This window comes from Humulus lupulus, chromosome 1 (genome assembly GCF_963169125.1).
Source record: "Humulus lupulus chromosome 1, drHumLupu1.1, whole genome shotgun sequence".
Lineage (NCBI taxonomy): Eukaryota > Viridiplantae > Streptophyta > Magnoliopsida > Rosales > Cannabaceae > Humulus > Humulus lupulus.
Window position 1 is genome coordinate 222,474,289 of NC_084793.1, and position 25,703 is coordinate 222,499,991.

General features: G+C 35.2%; 3 protein-coding genes across 4 annotated transcripts; all 3 read right to left on the reverse strand.

The window, feature by feature from the left end:
• Positions 1-118: 118 nt before the first annotated feature.
• On the reverse strand, positions 119-7,179 carry LOC133803590 (uncharacterized). 2 transcript variants are annotated; one of them, XM_062241696.1, is made up of 7 exons: positions 7,038-7,171; positions 4,046-5,345; positions 1,309-1,550; positions 1,014-1,229; positions 856-948; positions 669-773; positions 119-590 (listed from the first exon to the last, which is right to left on the reverse strand). In XM_062241696.1, exons 2-7 carry the CDS (start codon positions 5,328-5,330, stop codon positions 246-248), a joined length of 2,286 nt encoding a protein of 761 aa, XP_062097680.1. In that variant the 5' UTR covers positions 5,331-5,345; positions 7,038-7,171; the 3' UTR covers positions 119-245. The 2 variants fall into 2 exon arrangements, with proteins under 2 accessions (XP_062097680.1, XP_062097672.1); XM_062241688.1 differs by lacking the exons at positions 119-590; positions 669-773; positions 856-948 and having other exon boundaries at positions 1,124-1,550; positions 3,021-5,345; positions 7,038-7,179.
• LOC133803605 (uncharacterized) lies at positions 1,576-3,014 on the reverse strand. Its single transcript, XM_062241707.1, has 3 exons — positions 2,800-3,014; positions 1,833-2,709; positions 1,576-1,730 (listed from the first exon to the last, which is right to left on the reverse strand). The coding sequence occupies exons 1-2, from the start codon at positions 3,000-3,002 to the stop codon at positions 1,836-1,838; spliced, it is 1,077 nt and encodes a 358-aa protein (XP_062097691.1). The 5' UTR covers positions 3,003-3,014; the 3' UTR covers positions 1,576-1,730; positions 1,833-1,835.
• Positions 7,180-13,276: 6,097 nt separating the features above from the next.
• Positions 13,277-19,863, reverse strand: LOC133803614 (S-adenosylmethionine carrier 1, chloroplastic/mitochondrial-like). Its single transcript, XM_062241719.1, has 13 exons — positions 19,723-19,863; positions 19,508-19,576; positions 18,373-18,480; positions 17,444-17,526; positions 17,137-17,213; positions 16,910-17,000; positions 16,231-16,284; positions 16,061-16,156; positions 15,679-15,768; positions 15,303-15,354; positions 14,409-14,470; positions 14,145-14,225; positions 13,277-13,679 (listed from the first exon to the last, which is right to left on the reverse strand). Exons 2-13 carry the CDS (start codon positions 19,560-19,562, stop codon positions 13,554-13,556), a joined length of 975 nt encoding a protein of 324 aa, XP_062097703.1. The 5' UTR covers positions 19,563-19,576; positions 19,723-19,863; the 3' UTR covers positions 13,277-13,553.
• Positions 19,864-25,703: the final 5,840 nt, after the last annotated feature.

The window sequence follows — 25,703 nt, forward strand, 5'->3', positions numbered from 1 at the left end:
ATCTTGGTGGTATATACCGAGGACAATGTCCTCGGTATAGACTTGTCCCCAATTTTTTTTTATATTTGTTATTCCCTTATTTATTTATTTATTTTGAATTAAATATAAGAAAATAGAATAAAATTAAAACACTTATATTAAAGATATAAAAAAAAACATAAGAGTGTATTCGTTGAATTAAAATAAAGACTTGTCTTAAACATGATAATGTAATAGTCAATTGTAATAAAATTCATACATAAGTCCTACTGAGTCGGTGCTCCAACATCAGGATCATCGGGTGGTGGTGGTGGGGCAGATTGAGATCCCGGGGTGATACAATGAGTCCGGACATGCTCCTCTAACTGTCGAAGACGCTCTCTCATCTCAGACAACTCTTCATCTCTAGTTTGTGAAGGACGAAAATCAAATGGAGTTCGGTCCCTTATGTTAAGGATACGTCCATATCCTTTCTGGTGGCCCCGTCGTTTTCCGAAGACATTTTGTACCAAAGATATGTCTTCATCTTCAGGCGCACTCGAAACTGGTGTGGAACTCTCAGTATCAGTTGCCTGTGTCTGCTGTGTGTCGCGGTATGCACGCAATTCCTCCTGTGATACAATGTATAATGTAATTAAAATTTTGAAACAATTAAAAATTTGAAAAATGTTTAAAAAAACTTAACGTACCCAAGTATTTTTTGCTGTCTCTGTCACCCACCCTGTGCCTGATTTATGGTGAGTATCCATCCAGCTATCCGGGATGGACTCAAGTTGCCCAGTCTCTAAATTGCGCTGTCACGTACATATATTTTTATAAAATTAATAATTAAACGTAAATAAGAAAAATAAACTAAAAAATAATTAATTAACTAACCTTTTTATAGCGTAAGGCTGGGATTGACTGAGAACCTCCATAGCTAAGCTCTTTCAATTTCTTTCTATTTTCCTTGTTGACCACAGAACGTTTCTGCAAAAAGTTATCGTTAGTAATATATTTAATTAAGATAGTTAAGTTTAGCAAGAAATTAATACCGTAATTTCTGGGCGACGGAAAAAATCAATTGCTTTTTGCCACTGCGTATCCGTGCAACCACCATAACGATTTTGTGGCCCATTAATCGTTAAGTGCTCTTTAATATCGTACTTCCAGTCAGAATACTTTTTAGCACACGAAGTATCAATGCCTCTCAAGATCCCAGGCATATGCCCTTCTCCATATCTAGTACGCCCAATATCAAACAAATCATCCTAATTTACAAACATTTATTAGTAAATATCATATATAACATAAAATAAGAATTAAGATAAAAATACATAAACTACTTACTTCCAAATGTGCAAGTATTCTTTCTTTCGAGGCATTTGGTACTTTTGACCATTGAGGACAGTCCGGATCTGTGTACTGTCGAACAAGTAATCCGAGCTCTCTTGAGAAATTTGAGCTGTACTCTCCGATCTCTTTATATGTTCTCCCCCGCACATCCCACTCGAGAGGGAGAGGACGCCCCAACTGTTCCCTCTTTTCCCGCGTGTTCAATCCCTTATGGCGTCCACGTTTACTTGGAGGCGCTATTGTATGCAAATTCAATATTTTAAAATTAATATGGATTAATTGTTAAATTTTAAGGAGTATATCAATGTGTAAAATATTACCTCGTTCACAATCAGCTGGGATATCTGCCGGTCCACGTGGAGGATCGCATCCTCCACCATCACCCCCGTGAGATTGAGCAATAACATCAGCCATATCTGTCAAATTAATCGATATTAAAATTACATTTATCAGTTAAAAATGACAATATAAAATTATTTATTGTTAAAAATAATTACTTCAACATATTATAAAATTACCACTTAATTATCACTATAATAATCTTCACTATCATCATCGGTTTCTATGTGTTCATCTTCCTCTTCATCATCTTCATATTCAACCTCCTCCTCCTCCTCCTCCACTTCCTCTTCCTCCTCCTCCTCTTCTTCTTCCATTTCCTCCTCCCTCTCCTCCTCAATTGCAACATTATCTATCTCAACAAATTGTAATGGAGCCCCCGTACGTTCAAAGCTGATTTGTGGCAACGGTCCAAGATCAACGAATAATTGGAAATTAGAGGAACTAGTGTCGTGCATAACATCTACTTCTACATCCTCCGCTTGTTCTTCAACTAGTGGGATGTCCCACACATTTCTGTGATGCACTTCTTGGACGACTTTCCAATGAGATTTATTTTTAAGGTCTTCAATGTAGAAAACTTGGTTAGCCTGAGTTGCTAAGATAAATTTATCATCTTTGAAGGCCTCCGAACTGGTTTTGATACTCGTTATGTTTTGCTCAAACTTTAATCCTGAAGACCGATTAGTGTCAAACCATTTGCACTTAAATAATACAACAGAACAACCAGAAAGATAAGACATCACTAAAACTTCTTCCAACTGGCCGTAATAAGTACTATTTTCGACACCCGCTACAGAGACTCCACTATTTTGAGTTTTGCGATTCTTGTCCCTGTCATAACACAAAAATCTTACTCCATTTACAACACACCCAGGGTACGACGCAACACGAGTTGAAGAACCGTTTGCTAAAGAGATTAATTCTTCATCTACTTCCAAGGATCCTGTTTGTCGAAGATGATAAATCTTATTATAAAACCAATTAGGAAATTCCTCTCTATGTAATTGGTCTAGGTTTTCAACACCTCTAGTCTGTAAAATTTCCCTATGCTCTCTGCAAAAAACAAAAACAACTAATTTAAGAGCTACTAATAAGAGTTATAATAAACATGCAATGAAATGATGAACTACTTTAATTACTTACCGAAGATATGGCAAGATCTCATTGCAGTTGTTTAGAATATACCAATCTGCTATTTTCTTCACTTCATCTTCCAAAATTGTCAATGATTTCTTACCAATTGGACGACCCTGAGATCGAAAGACCGACATCTTTTTAAGTGATGGACCAACATCTACATTTCGGTCTGGACGATTGAACTTTGTCTCAACACCTTTCAAGTACATGGAGCAAAATGTTAATGCCTCATCAACCACATATCCTTCTGCTATTGAGCCCTCTGGACGTGCTTTGTTACAGACATAATTCTTCAATTTTTTCATATACCTTTCAAAAGGATACATCCACCTCATGTGAACCGGTCCTCCAAGTATTGCTTCTTCCGGTAAATGTATTAGTAGATGGACCATGATATCGAAAAAAGCAGGTGGGAAAATATTCTCTAACTTGCAAACAATCTCAACAATTGAAGTTTGGACTTTTTCTAAATCTGAGACTTTTAGAGTTCTCGCACAAATGAGCTTGAAGAAAGTGCATAACTCAATAATAGTTGTACTCATTGATTTCTCTAGGAATGCATGCACACCAACTGGCAAAAGGCGTTGCATAATGATGTGACAATCATGCGATTTCAAACCAGTTATCTTATTGTCATTGTCAATCACATTTTTCCTTAGGTTAGATCCAAAACCATCTGGAAACTTCACTGATTTAAGAAATCGACAAAACTTTTGGCGATCTTCAACAGTGAAAGTGAATTTGGCCGCAGGCTTTTGTATCCGACCATTCAACTTCCTCAGCTGTAACTCTGGTCTCATCTTCATCTTCTCCAAGTCTACTCTGGCACTAACTGTGTCTTTGGTCTTATTCTCCAGCCCAACTATTGTGCCTACTAAACTGTCACACACATTTTTCTCAACATGCATAACATCTAGATTGTGTCGCAGCATTATGTTGGCCCAATATGGGAGCTCAAAAAATATACTTTTTTTCCGCCAACCAACTTGCTCTTTTGTACGCTTTCTTTTTTGGCCGCCATAACTGACATGCTTACCAGGAAGAGAATCAGGTATAAAACTCATTTGTGTGAACATTTCTTGCATGGTTAATGGCTGTGGTGGTAATCTCTTTTCAACGACACCATATGTCTTCTTGTCCCTTCTAATGACATGTCTGATTGGTAAAAAATGTCTATGACCATAAAAAGCAACCTTCTTTTGTAAACGAATAGATGGTGTTGCCACATTGCAAGTAGAGCAAGCATGATAACCTTGAGCAGTCCATCCAGAAAGGCTACTCCTTGCTGGGTAATCGTTTATAGTCCACATCAAAGCTGCCCGAAGAGTGAAGAAACTGCCATCGACTGCATCTCGAGTCTGTACACCAGTCACCCATAATTCTTTTAACTCATCAATCAATGGTCTTAAGAAAACATCAAAATCTTTTCCTGGCGAATGAGGTCCCGGAATTAATAAACTCAACATGAAATTAGTTTCTCTCATGCACAACCATGGTGGCAAGTTATATGTCGTCAACACTACTGGCCACATACTATAAGACAGACTCATATTACCAAAGGGATTGAATCCATCTGCAGCCAATCCAAGCCGCACATTCCTGGGTTCCATTGCAAATGTTGGATTATTTCGGTCAAAGTCCTTCCAAGCTTTCCCATCAGCAGGATGACGCAATACACCATCTTCTTTTATACGTTGCTCGTGATGCCATCTCATATGTTGAGCAATGTGCCTCGATGCATATTTTCGCATTAACCTAGGGGTTAAAGGAAAATAACGCATCACTTTATGAGGCACTTTCTTTCCCTTGGTGTTCTTGTCCACCCATCGATCCTCTCCACAAACAGGACATTTGCTTTTTCCAGCATGTTCTTTCCAAAACAGTGCGCAATCATGCTTGCAGACATGGATTGACTCGTAGCCCAATCCAAGTTTCCGCAACAACCTTTTCGCTGCATAGTGCGATTTTGGAAGCTTATTTGGGGCTGGAAATGCATCATGTAACAACTCCAGCATTCCATCAAATATTTTGTTGGGAATTTTTCCCAACACTTTGAAATGCATTAACTTCACTAGGAAATTCAATGAAGTGTAATTTTGACACCCGGGGAATAATGGAGCCTCGATCTCAGCAAACAAATCGTTATAATGTTGCCCACTCCTGTAGTCAGTTGTAGGTATCTCTTGACCGCGCTCATTCTCCGCTTGTTCGTCATTGTCATTTTGCATAAGATCAGTGAGAACATCCATCATCTCATCTTCATCATTTTGATCTATCCGAGCTCTCATTGGTATTATTTCATCCTCTCCATGCCAATGCCAATTGGTATATTTCCGTAGAAAACCATTTACAAAAAGATGATTTTCTAATACATCAATTGTCTGAAATTCAACGTTGACACACCTCCTACACGGACATTTCACCAATCCCCTTGAGTCAACGCACTGCCGGGCTCTCTGGAGAAAATCCATCACACCAGCCTCATACTCATCGGATAATCGATCTGTCAAATTAATCCAACTCTTGTCGATCGACATTGTATGAATGTAGCACTGCACGGAACACTAATCATCAAACTTACAATCAATTTGTGTGTGTCCTAATTCAGAGAGAGGCAAATGTAAGAGTCTTCAATGACTCACCCTCTCTAAACGGGTCTAAGGCTTCTTGTGATGAACACTAAAAAAATATAATATTATCACTATGTGATAATAATACTATTATATCTTTGGTAATAATTTCTTATTACCAAAGAAAAAAGCAAATATAATTAAATATGTTTTTTTAATGTCTTATGCTTTTTGAAGTTAATTATGTTGTTTTATGATATCTAACTATAATATATTTCAGTGTAAATATTATTAAACTTATTTAAATTTGACATATTAATTTAGTATTTATTAAATTACATATTTTACTTATGCTTTATTGAATAGTTTGATTAATTTAAACAAAATTTCTAAAATTTGTTTAAAATTTATTTAACTACTTTAGGATTAATTTTTATTTTTATTAAAATTTAGTTGCATAATGTTAATGTTAATTTTTTTTATTCTTAATTTTAAAATATATTATTTATATAAAAAACATAAATTATTCAAAAATTGAAAAAAAATATTAAAAAAAATACAGAAAAATTAAAAACAACTAACAAATAATATTAAAAACATATTTTTTTAATTTTAATTTTAATAATGATTAAAACTAACAAATATTAAATTTAATTTTTTTAATTTTAATTTTAATTTTAATAATGGTTTTCTAATAATATATTTGTTAATTTTATTTAATCAGAACTAACACATATTATTTTTTTACATATTAATTTAGTATTTATTAAATTACATATTTTACTTATGCTTTATTGAATAGTTTGATTAATTTAAAAAAAAATTCTAAGATTTGTTTAAAATTTATTTAACTACTTTAGGATTTAATTATTACTTAAATTATTTAATTAATGTTTATTTTTATTAAAATTTAGTTGCATAATGTTAATGTTAATTTTTTTAATCTTAATTTTAAAATAAATGATTTTACTTATCAATTCACTATTTATTAAATTAGAAATTTTATTGAGTACTTCTACTAATATTCACAATATCTCTAAATTTTACAATTCTATAAAAAATTCGGCAGCATAACGACTATATTTTCATCTATCCCAAAATTTAAAATCCTGCAAATAACACATAAAAAATATCCAGACCCAGATCATGCAGAGAGCATTACAAATTCATTTTAAATAACTATATAATTTATAATTATTAGTCTAAATTTTATTAATTATTCAATTTTCTAACCAAAATATTAAAATTCTACTAAAAATTAACAACAACAAATTAATCATCAATATTCATAAAATCTGAATTTTTACTACTAACATAAGCAAAAAAATTAAAATTGACAACAACAACATACTAACATTACCACCAAAATTTTCAAATTAACACTCAAATATTTAATATGTTTACTAATATGTTTAATACACATAAAATTCACCAAACACAACATAGAATTTATTTAAAAAAAATACTAATTAATCATTTAACAATTTTCTAATTCCTAATATCATTTTTACTAATACTTATTTTGAAAACCTAAAAATAAATACATTCTATCTAATATAATTATTTCAGATTTTTATTAAAATTAATATTATATTATTTATATAAAAAAACATAAATTATTCAAAAATTGAAAAAAAAAATTAAAAAAATACAGAAAAATTAAAAAAAACTTACCAATGCCTTCAATATCTTGCTAGCAATCCCTATAATCCAACAAAAACCGAATACCCAACCTTCAAACAAAAATTAGAAAATATCATTATACAATTTCATAAATATATATATATATAAAATGAATAAATAAACCATACCTTCAACAAATACACAGAAATTCCTTCACCCTTGACAATTTTGGGGCTTAAAACCGAGCTTTTATGGAGGAAAACGACTATAATCGGCGGAGGGAGGCGGAGGTTTCGGAGAAAACCCAGAGAAACCAGAGAGGAAGGAGAAGGGGCTTCGCGGCTGAGTGTGATATTTATAAACCCTATACCGAGAACATGTTCTCGGTATAGGTCCTCGGTATAGCAACTAAACCTATTCAGAACCGCGAAAATGTCCCGCGCATATGAAATGTCTATACCGAGGACATGTTGTCGGTATAATGTTCTCGGTATTGAACCTTTTTTTTGTAGTGTATTATGGTAACTAAGGCAGCGGAATCATGAGATGAGTTATTACAAACAGAAGCTGGATTGGAGGTGGACGAAATCTGAGTTGAATGGTTGATAGATAAAGGAGCAGACAGTAGATGAATTTGGTTTCGATTGAAGACATACAATCCTTTTTCACGCTGGCCAGTAAGTATAGTCTTCTTGGTAAGTTGATCCTTCACAAAGCAACAATTAGCATGAAACTCAAAATACACACTATTATCTTGAGCAAATTGAGAAACACTCATTAGATTTTTAGTAATGGCAGGAACATGTAAGAGATTATTTAATACAAGAGGTTGAGAATGCAAGGGAGAAATGAAACAAGATTGACCAACATGCTTAATATCCAAACCTGAGCCATTACCAACAAGGATCTGATCCTGACCATGAAATTACGATGAATTCAAGACATTGTGAGAGTCAGGAGTGAGGTGGTTGGTGGTGCCTGAGTCCGGGTACCAATTTGAATCAGCTACTGTATCTGGAGTGGCCATCATGGCTTGCATAGGACCAGCAATGTTGGCACTCGAACTAGCAAAGGTGTTGGGACCAGTGAATGATTTATCAAACCTGTAAAAACATTGAAGCACCATATGACCTGGTTTTTGACAAAGGGGCTTGCTGTTCCAACCAGAGTTGTTCCATCGGCCACCACGATTCCCATATCCACGAGATCCACCTCTAGGATGATAGCCTCCTCGTTGATCAAGATCACCTTTGGAAGCATAGCCTCCATAGCCAATTTGAGGGTTGTGGAAGAAGGGAGATCCTCCTCCATACTGATGTGGACCATTTGGATAAGGTGATTGATTATGACTGTGACCTCCACGAAAATTACCAGATCCACCAGTATAGTCGCCTCTATGATTTCCAGAAGGTCGAGAGTCACTTGCTTGGGCAGCAAGATTGGCTTCACCAACAGAAATGTCAAGTTCAGTAGTACTCGTGTCATTCCGAGCTTCTTGAGCCATGAGTAAGGCCTCAATTTCAGATACAGTATATTCTTCAGTTTGAGTGTTCACAGAAGTAATAAACACTTCGAATTATTTGCCTAAGCCATTGAAAATTGCTTCAATATGATCAGATGCTGTAACCTTATGACCAATTGAGTTAAGCAAATCAACAAGAGTTTTGATCTTGAGCAAGTATTTACTAATAGGTAACGAATTCTTTTTGGTAGTACGAAGTTGAGTTTTAAATTGACTTATCTTTGATTTTGTTTGGGATGTGTAGAACTCTTGAAGAGATTCCCAAAGTTGAGCCGAAGTATCGTTGTCGACCATCCACGTGAGAATCGACTCAGTCATGGAGGAAAGGAGCCAAGAGAGCAGCAGTTGATCCTGAGCCTCCCAGTCAAGCTAGTTCAACAAAACACGACGGCGCTCCTCATCGTTGGTGGTGGCGTACTTTTGCGGCTCCGCTTCAAATCTGAAATAGGAGGTGAGACGATTACCCCGAACAGTTGTAAGAACCTGGTGTTTCCAAGGAAGAAAGTTGTTATCATCAAGACGAATGGACAAGGCGTGCTTGAATTGAACTGGATTGTTCGATCCGGAAGCTAGAGTTGCAATGGCCATGGCAGAAACAAGAAAGAAGACGAAGATTTCACAGGGAAAGACTAAAAATGGCTCAATACCATATCAACGAAAAACAAAGAAAAGTAATTGAAATGAATAACGAGTTGTATTGATCACTGTATGTTAATGAGACTACAAGAGATTACCTATATATATAGTCCCAAGCTATTTACAATAAAGCTAACAAACTATTAACAATACGTAACCGACTAACAACTTTAGTTAACTACAGACAAAACAGAAAAATCTGATAGCTAAGCTCACTTAACACCCCCTCCCAAAAAAAAATTAATACAATGTGGGGCCCACCCGACATACTTACAACGTTTCTCATCATATTCAATTTCTTACAATTATGCTCATTAATAAAAACTTACAATGATTCCACTCATAAGACATTAAAAAACTCTTATACTTTTTAATGTGTGCAAGACATCATAAGGAGTCGTTGAAAGTAAAAATTGTTGTAGTGAAATTTTTTATGTATAAAAGTTAGGCCCCATCATTAACTATTTTAGTTCGTTAATAATAATGGTCATTTGGCAAAATGACCTATTTTTTAAAGTCATTTTGCATTATAATCTAGTTATGATAAGTTTTTGGCAAAATGGTCTCCGACACTCCAAACAGCTAGTTGAAATTTTTAGACAGATGTCATTTTGCAAAAAATTATCAAAACTAAGTCAGAATGCAAAATGACCCCCGTAATGAGCAGCTGGTTCTGCCACTGAGCTCACTCCCCATATACACTCTCAATTTTTTATCATGATAGAATTTTTTTTGTCAAATATAGTAAAATTATATGTAATGCTCCCTCAATTTAAACTCTTACAACAAACTAATAGAAAGTTATTAGTGTAGTTGAAATAATTTAACTAGATTATGATAAATAATCTTACACCACAATAACATAATTTTCCATTCTAGAAAATTATTGGTATGCAAAAAGGTCATTGTCAACCACAAAAACTTGATTTTCCATTTTGTACAATTCGAACACATATTGTAATACTTTCATTTTGTATTGTTCATTTTGACATAATGAGTTTTCTCTTCTCTACCTGTAGTTTTTTCTCGAAAGGATTTCAGTGTAAAATATATATGTTCTTTATTTTTATGTTTATTGCCTATTCATTTTTTCTACATCGACGACATTTTATTGAAGAGAGAAAAATTAATTTTATCATGCCTCCCCTAAAAAAAATTCTTGTTATGCCTTGGTGTTGGTGTTGATTAAGGATAGCTACTAATTGGAGCCCTCCTATCATTAGTGTTGCTTTTAGGGAATCTCTTACCTAATAACATATTATCTTTGCGAAAAGGATAAATAGTTTTTTTCACCTAAACTATAACATTTGTAGACTCTTATCCCTTAAGTCTTTTTACTTGACAAAAATACTCTCGAACAATGTAAACTATTAAAAACACCTCCTTCCATCCAATTTCGTCCAAAATTTTAACAAAATGAAGACGTGGCACAAAAAACATATTATTTTTATTAATTTTAAAGTAATTAAAAATATTTTTTTTTTAAATTAAATTAAATTAATAAATATATAAATAAAAAAATATTTATGTTAAATTCTTATCCAAAATCCATTTAAAATCTTAAATTCATTTTAAGTTATAGATATTTGACTTAAATTAACAAAACTCAATCTTACGCTCAAATAAAAAAAAAATCATACAGGTTCATAAAATCTAGATTTGTTCATCTTCCAAAAAAAAATCATATAAATCAATAATGTGTTCAAGTTCAACAATAAATTCAAATACATGCCATTCAAATCAAATCAAATTATGCAATCCCAACAAAATTTATAAAACCTCATAATAACACTCCAACCCAATAATTTTATATTTTCTACTCATTGAAAAAAAGGGTAAATCAACATATGAAAACTCAATCAAACCCAGCCTAGAATCATCTTCTTATTTTGAATTAAAACACCTTAACAACCCTGTCGTTTCTCTCATAGTTTTACGTCGTCAAGCCACTTCAGATTTGAGCCCGACACCGATGGTCCGAGCCACCTCAGATTTTGAGCCTGACACCGGTGGTCCAAACCACCTTAGATTACTTTAAAATTAAAAAAATAATAATATTTTTATTTGTCACGTCATCATTCCATTAAAGTTTTGGACAGAATTGGATAGAATGGGATGCTTTCAACAATTTACATTATTCGGGAGTATTTTTGCCAAGCAAAAAATTTCGGGAGGCATGAGTCTATTAGTGCTATAATTTGGGGGGTAACACTTTGTAGACTCTTCCCCCCACCCTAACAATAAAATTTGTTGAAAATAATTTGAAACATTATTTTTATTAAAAAAATTAAATTTAATTAATAAAAATATAAACTAAAATTTGAAGTTATTTGCGATTTTTAAAGGGAATTTACTCATTTGGTACTCTGTGTTTTTGCAAAATATCGTTTTTGTACCCTCTTTTTTCAATAATGCTCATATATTACCATGTAATTTAAAATCATACATATTTGGTACCCTAGACTCAGATTTGATAAATAAAATTTTATCAACATAACCAAACTGCCATAAATTATATTATATGTATTTAAGTAATTAAATTTGAATTTGGAACTCATATAATTGAGAGCAGTTTGATTAAATTGGTAAAATTTTATTAATTAAATTTGAGTTTAGGATACCAAATATGTATGATTTCAAAATACAAGATGCCAAATAAGTATAATTGTAAATACGGAGTAACAAAACGATACTTTACAAAAACATAATGTGTCAAATGGTTATCTACCCATTTTTAAATTAAAAACAATAATTTTTTTTTATTTATCTATGGACATTGCACACATACAATCTCCAAAACAAATACGATGAAAATCAATATTCAAACTTTTAGATATCATAACTTTCAATCTAAGAATCTCAATTTTAAAAAAATAATAATATTCAATCCAAAAAAATAAGTTCTCTTCAGAAACAGTGATTTCATCACAACCGCCAGTGGAACCCATAAACCTGTTTTTTTTTATTGTATCATAATTGTAATTCAACCATCCATAAGAATAGCCTAGTATGTAATAACACTAATCATACCCATAAACATTCCAATTCAAATGCAATTTAATTTAATTAAAAATTGATTTATTGTGCATAGATATAGGAACACCCTAATATGTGCATAAATAAATAAATAAAATAGATTTCTCTTAATTTTATTTAATTAAAATCCAATTTTTTTATATAAAATAAAGTTTTAAATTATTTTTAATAATTTTCATTGTTTGAGACGGATGATCGAGTTTGCAAGTGTCATAGTTTAAGAGGAAAAAAGTTATGTTATTTGCTATGTCAGCCAATCATTAGAATTTTTAGACGGAATGTATTTTTCAGAGCTTCCATAATTTAGGATAGTTCATTGAAGCAAAAAAAATCACCACACTAATAATATATAATAGATAGTACAAGCACGAGAGTAAGTACTAAGATTACAACATAGGTACTACATTTAAATTTTTTTTAAAATAAATAAAAACAAATACTTCTACTATCGTTATTCTTAAAAAATACATATAAAATACAAAATTGGCTATTTCAACTTAATTGTAAATCTAAGATTCTTATTATAAAAGTCACATTTATAAAGTTATCTTTCAATAATCAATGGCATGGATTGTGGAGCATGAGATTTGATTAAGAAATAGATTTGGAATGAACTGAAATTGACTTTTCTATAAAAATATTCTTAAATCATTGTTGTATACCAGTTGAGTCTCCTACACCTATATCAAACAAAATACTTCAAATCAGTTAATTTCCCATGTGACATTTTGAATTGTCAAGGCACAAATCCATTAGGATTTAGGCACCCAACGTTTGACTATGAGTCAACTCCAACCAATGAAGAAGCAACCCCATCTCTATTTAGTCAAATACATTCATTCCATAATCCATATGGTCTACTTCCAACTCCACAATTCTGATTTATTATCTATAATATAAGTAATTACGTTCATCATTCTTCTTCTAATAAGCCGGCCCAAGGATTAGTTACATTTGTTCTTACACAAAATCATAAATATATTAGTGATGACGGTGATTTAAAATTTAAATCAAAGTTTGATTTGGCATAAGGCCATAACCTTTTGAAAAATAAGTAAATAATATTCTAAACGATAAAAACATGTCTAGGAACTGCTTTTAATGAAACAAGAATAGTAGCTAGCAATCTCTGCAAGCTTTTTCTTGCATTTTTAATTAGAAAGGAAAAATATTATTACAAATAAATAAAATCAAACTTAGTATTTCTAGAGGAAAATGATAGAACTCAATATCAAATTTATTGCTGAGTCAAAACCAAATAAACCAACGAAGCTGGTAAGCCTGGAATAAGAGTTGAAAAAAAAAACTGAAAACAATGCAATGAAAACACCTAAAAATCTATTTCTAAGCCTCCTACTTCATCTATGTGTTAATTAATCCTTCTTTGAGTCTTGTTGAACAGCAGGTTGCCTCTGAGCAAGTAACCGTTTGGTGCGCTCGAGAACACCGAAAAAGATTGACCCACCTATCCCTATCCACAGAACTCTTGGCCCAATTCCCTGCAGGAAAAGTATGATCATAAGCATGCATAAATTTTACAGCTTACACTGTTAGTTTCATTTCCAGAGAGAGAGAGAAACATTACAATATGTAGTGGCTATACAAGTACCTAAAGACCCCTTTCTAGATTTTAATAGTCAAGCCAATCTCTAATCTATGTACTTTGTCATAACATACTAGAACAAGTGCTTAGTACTAGTTCTTGTTTCAGGAAAACTCTAGCATATTGTCAGATATATCTACACCAGCAACAAAACTCCAGACCTCATGGGATGGGCCAGTCTATGAGCTAGGCCTCTTCAATAATTAGTTGAAGACACGAGGCTAAAAACTAATAAAAACATGCAGTGCAATCCGTCAAAATCAGCAAAAGAAGTAAAATAAATAACACCATTAGCACTACAATCTTGAATTCCCTTGAAAAAGAGGGTTCAGAAAAGGACAACATAGAAACGTATATATACCTTCAAAAGAGCCGGAGGCCCTTCTTCTCTCACGATAGTTTGAACACAATCTAAGATTCCCTTGTACTGGTTCGCAGATCCCTTAGAATGAAAAAACAAAAAACAATATTATGGCTTAAAGCTGAATGGTATCTGTATTGATTGCACGAAAGGAAAGCTTCATAATTGCTCGCTTCCATTTATCAATGTGTATAAATGTGCAAATATATTTAGAACAATAAGTAAAATTTATGTCTGGATAACGCAGAAAACAGATTCATTTACCTGAACCATCAGCCTTGTTTTAATCACATCAAGGGGAGTGGTTACAGCTCCAGTTAGTGCTCCTGTGAATAAATACAAATTCATAATATGAGATTGATAGCAAACAAAATTTCAGAAATAAAAGAACAACACATACAGACACAAAAAGAAAGATATGTCAGACACAATCAACACTGACATCCATCCCCGAGAACTGAAGCAAAAAATGTAGCAGAATTGGAATATGACAAATTATAAAACACTAACGGTGAATAATAAATAAAGCTACATAATTATGATAACAAGGCTAGTCTTCCTACATCAGATTATGCATAAAAGTGTGACAAATAAGATCTTACAAGAACATGCGCCCAAATTGTACACATCTTTAAAATTTTGAGTTCAATGAGCATACTTCCATAAAATAAGATCAATAAAATGCAATGCCCCAAAAGCAACAATTAATTCTTGCAGTGGTGATTTATGTCTTTGCACAAGAAAATGTTAGGGATGTTACAAACTAGCTTTCCTCTGATCCAATCAAATTATTAAAAAGGACAACAAAGGTGTCTCTGGTTATCTGCCTTCATTCAACATTGTCAGTAACTAACAATGATATTCTGACCCAATATTGCCTTCCCCTGCATTCCTACTTTATGAACCACAATCCGAAACTAATCCAGAGTACAGTCTATCCACTCTGTAGCTAGGGTTACACAAGAATAATGTAGTTTGCATTTCTGTCATGGTAGACAAAGAGTCTTCTAGTCTATAATCCATATGAACCAGTGACTCTGACAAAGTTCATATCATTTAAACTTAGGTAACAGAAAACATTCTACATAGTAATAGAATGCTAGTATAATAAAAGTGTAGATGGCCGCATATAAAAACAAGACTTAAATGTCATCTTACCAGCAAAAGCACCAATTAATGCATTCTCAGGATCATTCAGGTCTCTCTTCGCCTGCATACAAAACCAATAAAAACAGATCAAGATTTAACAAGGAGACGCATATAAAAACGGCAATATGTTAGAGCTTTCCAGCTTCTGTGGCATTCACATTATAATTTTTTTAGGTGAGTAGCAAGCCTAGAATTTCTCTGAAGTTATTGTTATTCTCCAATATCTTATTCATGTGTATCTTCTGATTTGTATGTATATATATTATAGTAAAAAGGGTAAGGATTACATACTTTAATGGAAAACAATATAATTAATATATATTTCACCACCAGGATGATCAATATACACCTATAAACATCATACGATGCATAATTAGGAGCTTACCGCCACTTTATAACCAATCCGAAGCTGTTCGTATATGCAAAATTGAATTGCATCAAAGGGCAAATCTCTTAATAGAAAGGATCCATATCCCTACAATCCGAAAAGGTGGCAGTAATGGACATAACATTATACTCAAAGTTACAATAAGTTGGCAAGCAGTTAAGTTCAATGACTCCTACATAGATGATAATAACAACAACAGCAACAACACAATAAGAATATAAATAACAGCAACAGTAATAATAAATCAGCTCCACCTATAAATATATAAACAAATTCGAAAAAAATGAAAAAATAAAATCAGCCTTTCCAACCAGAGAAATTAGAATGATTGTCTTTTTAAACAAAGAAAGAAAGTCATAAAAGGTGGGGAACCACTCACTGCATAGAATCCTTTAAAACCCTCCTTAGAAACAATAAGACGAACAGCATTAGGGGCAGAAGCAAATTGCCCAGTTTGCATCCTTTGCTTAACAACCTAGGTTGTATTGAAGGCAGAAATGGTCAGTAAAAAAAATTGTATTTCTAAAACATGAAAAGCAAATAAGATACCTCTGTTGGAACACGAATAAGGGAAGCAGCTAGTCCCCCTATAGCACCTGCTGTCTGCATTAGATTGCCCACCACGTAAGCTTTTTACTCAGAAACAGTAAGCCCAACAATCACGCAAAAAAAAAAGCCTTTACTCAAGATAGTTTATGCCCTAGGTCACGTTTAGAGAGTAGAATATGATAGGATAAGATTGGACAATTTTTCTCATATGTTTTTGTTATGAAATTAACATATTAGAGCATTAATCCACCTAGAATAGGATACGTTAATCTCATTGAGGAACTTAGGATTGTTAAATCCTACACAATTCTTCCTCTTCATATTGTAACACCAAATATTTGCAACTTTGTATCCATCTTCTTTTCTCATCATTTATTGATTGCAAATAATACTCATTCTTACTTTATTTTTCATTTTATTGTTCATAATCTAATCCGAAATTATCCTATCTCACCCGTCAAACGAGGTCCTAAAGTATATTTTATACAAAATATTGTTCAATATATCTCTAGATAGCTAGATATGATCCTAAATATACATTTGTAAATATGTATTTCAGTAAATTTTCAATCGAGGAATGTACTCCTAGACTCTATAGATGAACATAAATATGTTGCTCATATAGTGCGGAATACAACGCTTTATTAAATTCACCAAAGTACTAGCATAACTCTCTTACCAGGTGGGCTACAGCAGAAAGATTTTCAGGAACCATCCTCAATAGTTTCTGCTTTGTAGGTTCATAAACACCTACAAATATTGCAGAAGCCCTGTATATACAGAAATTATATCTTCATATAAGTGGAACATATATATATTCAAAATAGAACAGTAATTATTATGAAACACAATAGACATGCTTAAACAAGTATGTCCAAGTGCATGAATTCAGTTCAAAGTACTTACGGTAAGACACCAGCAAGATTACCAGCCAATCCAGAATAAAGACCCTTCCAAACTATTTTACCTCCACCACGAGCAGCCTGTAATAAAATTAATGACAATGAGAGTCATCATGAAAAATTTGCAGAGACAAATAACAAAAATAAAAGCAATTTAAAAAAAAAAAAAAAAAAAAAAAGCGAATGTAGTCTGAGTAAACAATGCAGAATTCTGCCTCAATAAATTGACAGTACAAGTTTTCACTAAATCAAACAGCCCCTCATTGCAGATCCTGTTTCATTTCAAATGTTGAAATTCATATTTAACCTGCCTGCAGCCGCGTTTTTATGGTATCAATAGGGTATAAAGCTGTTTCAACAACAACCCCAGCTGTCCCTCCTGCTATGGTCCCCTCTGCAAAATCCACCAGACTAGTCAGAAGCAAGCATAGGCATGCTCAAAGATATCGACAATGTAACAAATGTAAGCTCACTCCCCTGTACTCTCTATTAAATTATCACAAGGTATAGACTTAAATGGCATTCCCCTAATAAAAAAACTAACCAGTATCCTCAAATTTTGTTGGTTTCTCGAAATGATTTTTCATTAGAGAAATCAAAATTAAAAAAAAAATGCTTTCATTAAGTTGAAAAAAATATTCCTTTTAGCACAGAAATATATATCTTCAATGAATTCATAATTTCCTTAAGCGACGTCAGCTTTTAAAAGTTAAGAGGCCAGGGACTCATTACATCCAACCAAAATTGGAACTCTTTCTAAAATCGTCATCAAAGAACTTAGAGAAGTCATCATCACAAGCTTAAGTAGAGTAGTAAATTGGAAATGTGCAGTTTCTAGCTATGCAAAACTTCATTGTTGCATTTCTAATGGTAGCTAACTTTCCAACCAATCAAGAATACATATCCAACTCTGCATTACATGAATCTGTAATCATTTAAAATAACAACAATAATGACAAAAAGAATATAATAACTAAATTTGCACATGAAAGACAGAGATAGAAACTGTATAGATTGATTTCAGCCACTGATTTACCTCATCTTTTCCTTGGAATAGTAACTTGGATATGTCATCATTTAAAGTTCATGTAATTTTTTTCAATATGATCATCAACTTGAAGAGCAGGAGCAGAATGAGGTTCATGAACCTCGATTTAATACGTGAGAGTAATATATAAGGAATTTGAGCACAAAAATTATAGTCTGTATGAGATCTTCAATCAAAGTACTTGTAGCCTACCAAATAAAGTGCGGAAAAAGTCAAATGGCTTTTCTGCTTCCATGCTAGCAGCCGCAAAAGTCTTCTTTGTTTTAAGTGACAAGTTTTGCCCGCTCTTGTGATATGGATCTGCAAAATCACATCATCTGGTCAAAGAAAGGGCAAATGTCTAGAATACAAAAAGTACTAAAAAGAAAGGAACGCAAGTCAATAGTTAGCACTCGAGACTGCATTTGAGAGCTTGTGATGCATTCAGGAAATTCTGCTGTGCCATGTTAGAAGCTGAATTTTGGTGATGAAAATACCAGTAACAAAGAAATGAGGAAAAAGGATGATTTTTCTTCTCCTTAAATCTGCATAAAATTTTCTGTTTTTAGTCCTCTTGAGATTATTCATCTATAGCCATCAAACTATATTAATTTCTCACCTGGCGTTCCTAATGGGTTTTTCATTCCTTTATTTTGTTAAAAGCTACACTAGAGAAGATGGAGTCTCTCGAAAAACAAAATTAAAAAGTCTCTCAGAGCGTTAGAGATCAGTAAGCCAAACTCAACAACTACCATAGTATAATCTCAATCTAAGGGATAAGGAGATCCTTGAAATAGTTTTGTGTTCTATCATAGTATCATTGTTGCTGACAGATCAGAAACCACCCCAATATAAAGTATCATTCAACACCAGCTAGAAATGGGAGCAATATAACAGCCATGGAGTGTAAAAAATATTTGGTTTCTTCAGATGCCAAAAGAGATTTAAGGTCAGTTCAAAACATAAGAATGTAGTAGATTTACCCAAGGAACATAAGAATATCAACCAAAAAAAAAAAAAAAACTGAAGTAGAGATTACGAGTTGGGCATGTCCAATATTTGAATATAAAAATGAAGCAACATTACCTCAAGTCTGAGAAGTAAGAGTTGGGCATTTGGGATGCCCCTTTGAGCTGACTAAACTCTTATGAAAGAAAATATAAGCACGTTACAATACTACTAAATTTGCATTCATTCTTTTTAAAAAGCAAGAAAACAAAGCTGAACCCAGATACCATACTTGATTAGGCATTGTTATATTACATAAAAATTAGTGCTATCAACGAAACAATACATCATGTCATGTATATTATTCACCCAAAGAAAAAAAAATGAAGAAATGGGTTACCTGTAGATGCCAGTGTAGAGCTTTTGGCCTCAATGGTTAGTGGTAAAGGACCCATTTGAGGTCCAGTACCTAAAACCAGACACAGAGATGAAAATGAATTTGTAATAAATACAAATTATATCAAAATCCAAAACTGAAAAACTTTCGTTCGTAATAAAATATAAACGAAATACACAACGCAGGGGCTCGAGGGACAGAGATAAGCATAGTAGTACCAGTACGAAGAACCCTGAGTGGTGTTTGCAGAAGGATTGGAATATGGGTAAGAAGGATGGCAGTGCCACCACAGCAATGCTTTGTAGATTGGTATAAATACCACTTTTGTTTTCATTTTTTGATTTTGGGTTAATTTCAATAGTGACCCTCCATTATCATCATTATTCAATTTTGATCCTCCCCATTTTATGTTGTACTATTTTGCTTGATTTTGGAATAGTTTTTCTAAATTATTTTTAGGGTTGTTTGGATATAATATAAAAATAGTTTTTTTTTTATTTAAAGTAGTTTTTTTTAGAGAAGTAATAACTTACTAACTTTTCTAGGAAAGACTTTTAAAAAAAATTCTGGAATATATTTTTTTTGTTTTAATTAAACTTTCATAATACCTCTTTTAAATATATATATATATATATCTTTATTAGATAACAGTTATATAGTATAATTTTTTTTTTTTTTTGTAAGTAATCATTTTGGTACTATGTGTTTTTGCAAAGTATCATTTTGATACCTTCTGTTTTCAATAATGCTCATATGATACCTTGTATTTTAAAATTGTACATATTTGGTACCCTAAACTCAAATTTAATTAATAAAATTTTACTAATTTAATCAAACTGCTGTCAATTATGTAAGTTCTAAATTTAAATTTAATTACTTAATTACATATAACTGATGACAGTTTAATCATATCAACAAAATTTTATTTATCAAATCTAAGTCTAGGGTATCAAATATGTATAATTTTAAAATACAGGGTACCATATGAGCATTATTGAAAACAGAGAGTACCAAAATGATACTTTGCAAAAACATAGGGTATCAAATGAGTAAATTCCCTTCTTTTTCTTAAAAAATATTCTATTTGATTTTCTAAAAAAGTAACTAAGTATGATTCATTTTAGTTTTTATTTTTGATCTTGTTATACCCAAAAATTGGAGATCAATGACGTGGCAATAATGGTGACAAGTGGCAGTGCATGATCAGTAAAAGATATATTAATAGTCAATAAATACATTGACTCCTCAGAGTTGTGATAAAAGGACCCGGTAGACTGACGAAGAATTTGGACTGCTTGAAAGATGTCATAACCAAGCCAAGTGCACCTTGGTCTGAGGAAAGTTAAGGAGAGTGCATCCTAGGAGGCTAAGGAGCATGCATCCTAGGAGAACTAAGGAGAGTGCATCCGAGGAGAGCTCAAGAGAGTGGTCCTAGGAGACCCCAAGGATGTGGTCCTAGGAGACCCCAAGAGAGTGATCCTAGGAGACCCCAAGGATGAGGTCCGAGGAGGAGAGCCCAAGAGACCTTGGTCCGAGGAGAACTCAAGAGAGTGGACCTAGGAGACCCCAAGGATGAGGAGAGAAGTGCATGCCCTACCACCATGCACGTCCGACCAACAAGTGTATGTCCTACCACCATGCACATGTCCGACCAGCACTTGCATGGGTGGTCAGTAGGAGGTGGATCAACTAGCTAGAGGAGACTAAGTCAAGATTCCCAGAAACAACTTCAACAAGATATGCGGGAATCTCTCATTCTTCCCACAAATGGGGGGTTTGTTACATTTTGAATTTTGAATGTTTCTTTGTAATTTAAATGTAATAAATATAATAAAATATCCCGGTTCTAGGGGATACCGTATGTATGACCCTAAGCCTATAAATAGATGGCTTATGGGATTAGAGAGGGGCTTCTTCTGCTTCTTCTTTCTAGAGAGAGAAAGTGCTGATATTTGAAAGAACTCTTGTATTTTTGCAATCTGTACTGAAGAAACTCAGTTGGCTCAGTCCATCTGATCTTGAGTACAGATCTATAAATCACAACTCTAGGTGGATTAGGCTATTACCGATAATCGGGGCTGAACCACTATAAAATCTCTTGTGTTATTTACTTTTTGTTCATAAACTGTCTGTGTCGTTTTATTTCTCTTGAAGGCTATATTGTTTTTGACGTTCTCACGTCGTTGGCTAAAAACACAGTCAACAGATCTTTTTTTTGGTATTGTTTTATATATAGAATTTATTTTTCTAACAACATTTAGATTTTTATATTTAAAAATTCAATTTAAAAAATATTTTTTTTTGTTAATTAAGTTTCAATTTTTCTTACTATTTGAAAAAAACAATCTGATTTTTTATTTATTAATTAATATTAATTCATATGTATGTATACAATTTGATTTTTTTTCTTCAGAAGAACAAATGATTTTCAAATGAGTTCAGACATAAAACATATATTATTATAAACATTTATTCATGGATAAATTTAATATTTATTTTAAAAGAGCTTTTATACTGCTGTGTATCGAGTTTTTCGGAAAGTAGAATTATCAAAGATAAGAGAGCAAAAAGAAAGGATTTAAAGAGAAAAACACAAGAGTTTATACGTAGTTGGGGTATTAACGAGTCTTAGTCCACGAATCTATTATATTAGAGCTTAAAGAGCTTTAACAATGGAGTTTTTCTGTAAGTTTGAGCAGAGTATGTGCTTACAAAAGAAAACTCGGATCCCCCTTACAGTGCACAACTGGCCCTATTTATAGGCAGTTGAATGCTCTGGACTTGAGCTGGACTAACTGGGCCCAATACGGATGTAATTAGGATTTGCTCACTAACGGAGGCTTAATACAAAGGGTTCTATTAAATAAAATACACTAATTAGGGCCCATTGGGCCGCCTCGAGCATAACCATGCTGTACGACTGACAATAGTACGCAGCTTCAATCTGGTCCACGTGGGCTTCTAAGGAGATGTTGGGGACAGGATTTATCAGAGTAGTGGCAGTACTGTTCTCAATAACGGCAGACATTCCGTATGTAACCTCTTCTGCAGGTTAGTTGAGGAGACAAAACTCTATGTTTCTCGAGGTGATGTCAGTGTCGGGGATAGTCTATCATATCCAACCCGGACGCCTAATCCGGGTTCATTTACCAACGTCCCAATCCATTTACCATGACCCTGATTCGTTTACCAGAGCTTGGGTTCATCTGTTATCATCCCGATCCATTCTTAGACTTGGGAACACCCTCCTTATTCTCACCTCGGACGACGCCTTATACTGGGTCCGGGTTGACGAACTGTGCCCAAGTCATGGTCTTGGCTTCCTCGACGCGAGGATGTCTAGTGGAAAATGTTGGGCTTGCTGATATTTGGGCCACCAGGATTCATTCCTTCCCCGTCCCTTGGGCTCAGTCTGGACCTTGGATCCCTTCGGGATAACCCATGGACCTAGAGTATCGTGCCATGTGTGTGGGGAGGAAATGGGGATAACATTTACCCCCCAAGCCTTTATCTGTGTTCGCGCATTGGAGGCTTGCTTCATTTCCCGGATCAATTTTCAGTATCCTGGTTTGTTCCTCGGGAAACAGGTCCATTTTCGTGGGGGACCGCTTGATGTAAACTCGCATGAAAAGTGTTTGTGCCAATATCCCTGATTAAATCCCAATGGCTTGGTTCATTTACCAAGAGGCGGGTTCGTGTACTTCAAGGATGCTTGGGTGAACCCTGACCTTTCAACTTCATCATGCTACATATACGTGTTTCACTATAACTGGTGCGTCCACATTACTCGCGCCTGACAAATTTGGGGAGAATCTCTTGATTATCGTGTTGGCAACTGTACGCCCTAAATATCCACGAGTTATTAGCGAGCTGGAAAAGGACATAATTCAGTCTGCCACGTGTAAATCGCCCACCCGGAGCTGCTGTTACGAGTCTCCACCTCCCTAGCTCGAGTTGATCAGAGAGTTAACAGTCTACTCAAAGGCAGTGGATCAGCAGTATGGATATCACGAGCTGGCGCTACATCAAGCTCGAGGTGCTGCATAGATCTAACACTCGAATCCTTGTAAAGGCTACCATGCAATGTAAATGTGCACATATCAGACATCACGTGTCTATTCCATTCCTGAATTCTTGGACACGCAATATAAACGTGCGTGTTCAGGCACCCCACGACTGGTTTAGGCCATGCGGCCCATTATCCCCCCTTACCTATTGATTAGACAACACCTCATTGTCAGGTTTTAGGAATTAATCATCAGTGTCACAGAGATGACATGATGGGTAAGAAGGTCACGGGATGACCCCATTTACCAACGCCCAGGTATCCTCTCCCTATAAATACCAAGATCCTGGGCATTGCAAAGGGCTGGCGTTTTTGTGGTAAAGAAACACTCTGTAAGGAATACTCAAGAGATATCAATAATATTGGCTGGTGGACTAGAAGGATTTTAACCTTCGAACCACCTAAAAAGGAAATGGGTGATAACCTTCCCATGATACTAATTTCGCCAGTTTAGAATTACGACATTTTCATAGTACGGTTCACTATTTAGCACTAATCCATCCCGTTTAATCGTATAATTACCTGTTGGCAAAGAACCGCGTCAATAGTTTGGTGCTTTCATTGAGAGGATTTAGATTGGTGCTATTGCAGAAAGCCTGACCATGGTGGTTACCCGTTCGAGGCATGGTAATGAAGCAGATAAACATGATGGGTAGGAGGCCCACCATGCCACCATATCCGATGAACAAAACCCCTCCAACAACGACCGGGAAAGCAGCCAATGGGCCAGGGCGACACCGGAAGTTCGGCACCCCGGCCGCCAAATTCGAACCCGGATTTCTACACGGCGATAGAGATGGAGAACGCACAGTTGAGGAGTCAAATATCCAAAGCAAACAAGCGAATCGAAGAGGTCTTGGCCTGGCTACCCCCTCTTACAACCGACGCTAATGTCAGAAAGAGGCATAGTGGGACTCATAAGTCCCACCGGGATAATCGGTCCAGACCCAGCCGATCAGTCAGAACCTCGACTCCGAGTTCTACCCCCACGTCACACCACCACCAGGAAACTGTGTTTGGGGAGTTTCCTAGGGCCAATCAGAAATTCAGCTGATCGATCCGAACCTCAACTCCTAGCTCGATTCCACCATCGAACGCACCCAGAAGGGCTCGAGGCAGCTCGCGGAGGAGATCCGAGGAGGGCTCGCGGAGACAGCCTGCTCCGGCCAGCCATCCTGCACCTCGGTCAGATCGCCAAGCGCAGGACACGGGGAATGGTAGAGTGGAGTGGCCGTGACCTAGCTTGATCCGCCCGGACGGGACTAGGATCGCGTCACCAGTTAGGCATCCCCCATCGCTAGTAAGATACCCATCTCCTCCCCATCCAATTCGGGACATTCTAGCTCATGGGAGCAACAAGAGGAATCCTCCTTCCGCCGGTCCTTCCCGTCGCAGCCGAGCGCACGGGGAAGTCGTGGATCCTTACCCTCAGTAGCGGGCTCTGAGTTTTTCAAACGGGAGTTACTGGACCGGGAGTCACCGAAGTGGCATGCCTGGTGAGGACCTATGCAATCGCTTGAGTTCGGCTCAAAGCCCTCGGGCCACCTCGAGGGCCGACCTTCGAGATCGCCTCAACTCACAGAGAGGAGATCCGGCTAGAAATGGTAATCGTGCCCGCCGAGGGGATGGTCTTTTGGAAGTACGTGACAGCGGGAGTGTCCCACCTAACCAAGCTCAAGCTTGGAGGGACAATAACCCGCCTAACGCGTACAATGGGACTGGAGCTGTTGAACAGCCCCAGAACAACTAGAGAAGTAAAGACCAGACCCTAGAGCGTTTAGCTCAGATGGAGGAGCTGATGAAGAAGCTCTTATCGGAAAAGGAAAAAGATCAATACAACTCGGGGGACGAACTCGAGCTCTTCGCCCCCAGCATAGCGGCCACGGTGTATCCACCTGGTTTTCGTGTCCAAGTTCGATGGAGACATAGACCCGTCGGATCATTTGGGTATGTTCAACACCTTGATGATGGCCCACAACATCGGCCCCGAGCTAAGGTGTTTGATATTTCCTTCCACCTTGACTGAGTCGGCCCAGCAATGGTTCAAGCAGAATAAAAACCAGTCCATCAGCTCGTGGAAGACCTTCTCTGTTGACTTCAAGAGGGCATTTCGATCTTCTCAAGTTGCCCGCG

Bases quoted from the DNA above. Each gene is read 5' to 3' on its own strand.
- LOC133803605 (XM_062241707.1), bottom strand. From the start codon at position 3,002: ATGTACTTGAAAGGTGTTGAGACAAAGTTCAATCGTCCAGACCGAAAT. The intron at 2,710-2,799 runs GTAAGTAATTAA...TGTTTTTTGCAG, and splicing joins GAGATCTTGCCATATCTTCG to AGAGCATAGGGAAATTTTAC.
- LOC133803590 (XM_062241688.1), bottom strand. From the start codon at position 5,330: ATGTCGATCGACAAGAGTTGGATTAATTTGACAGATCGATTATCCGAT. The intron at 1,551-3,020 runs GCATTAACATTT...TGCATACAATAG, and splicing joins AAGGATATGTGGTTGATGAG to CGCCTCCAAGTAAACGTGGA.
- LOC133803614 (XM_062241719.1), bottom strand. From the start codon at position 19,562: ATGGGTCCTTTACCACTAACCATTGAGGCCAAAAGCTCTACACTGGCA. The intron at 17,001-17,136 runs GTAAGTACTTTG...CTGTATATACAG, and splicing joins AATCTTGCTGGTGTCTTACC to GGCTTCTGCAATATTTGTAG. The intron at 14,226-14,408 runs GTAAATGAATCT...TTTCATTCTAAG, and splicing joins AAACAAGGCTGATGGTTCAG to GGATCTGCGAACCAGTACAA.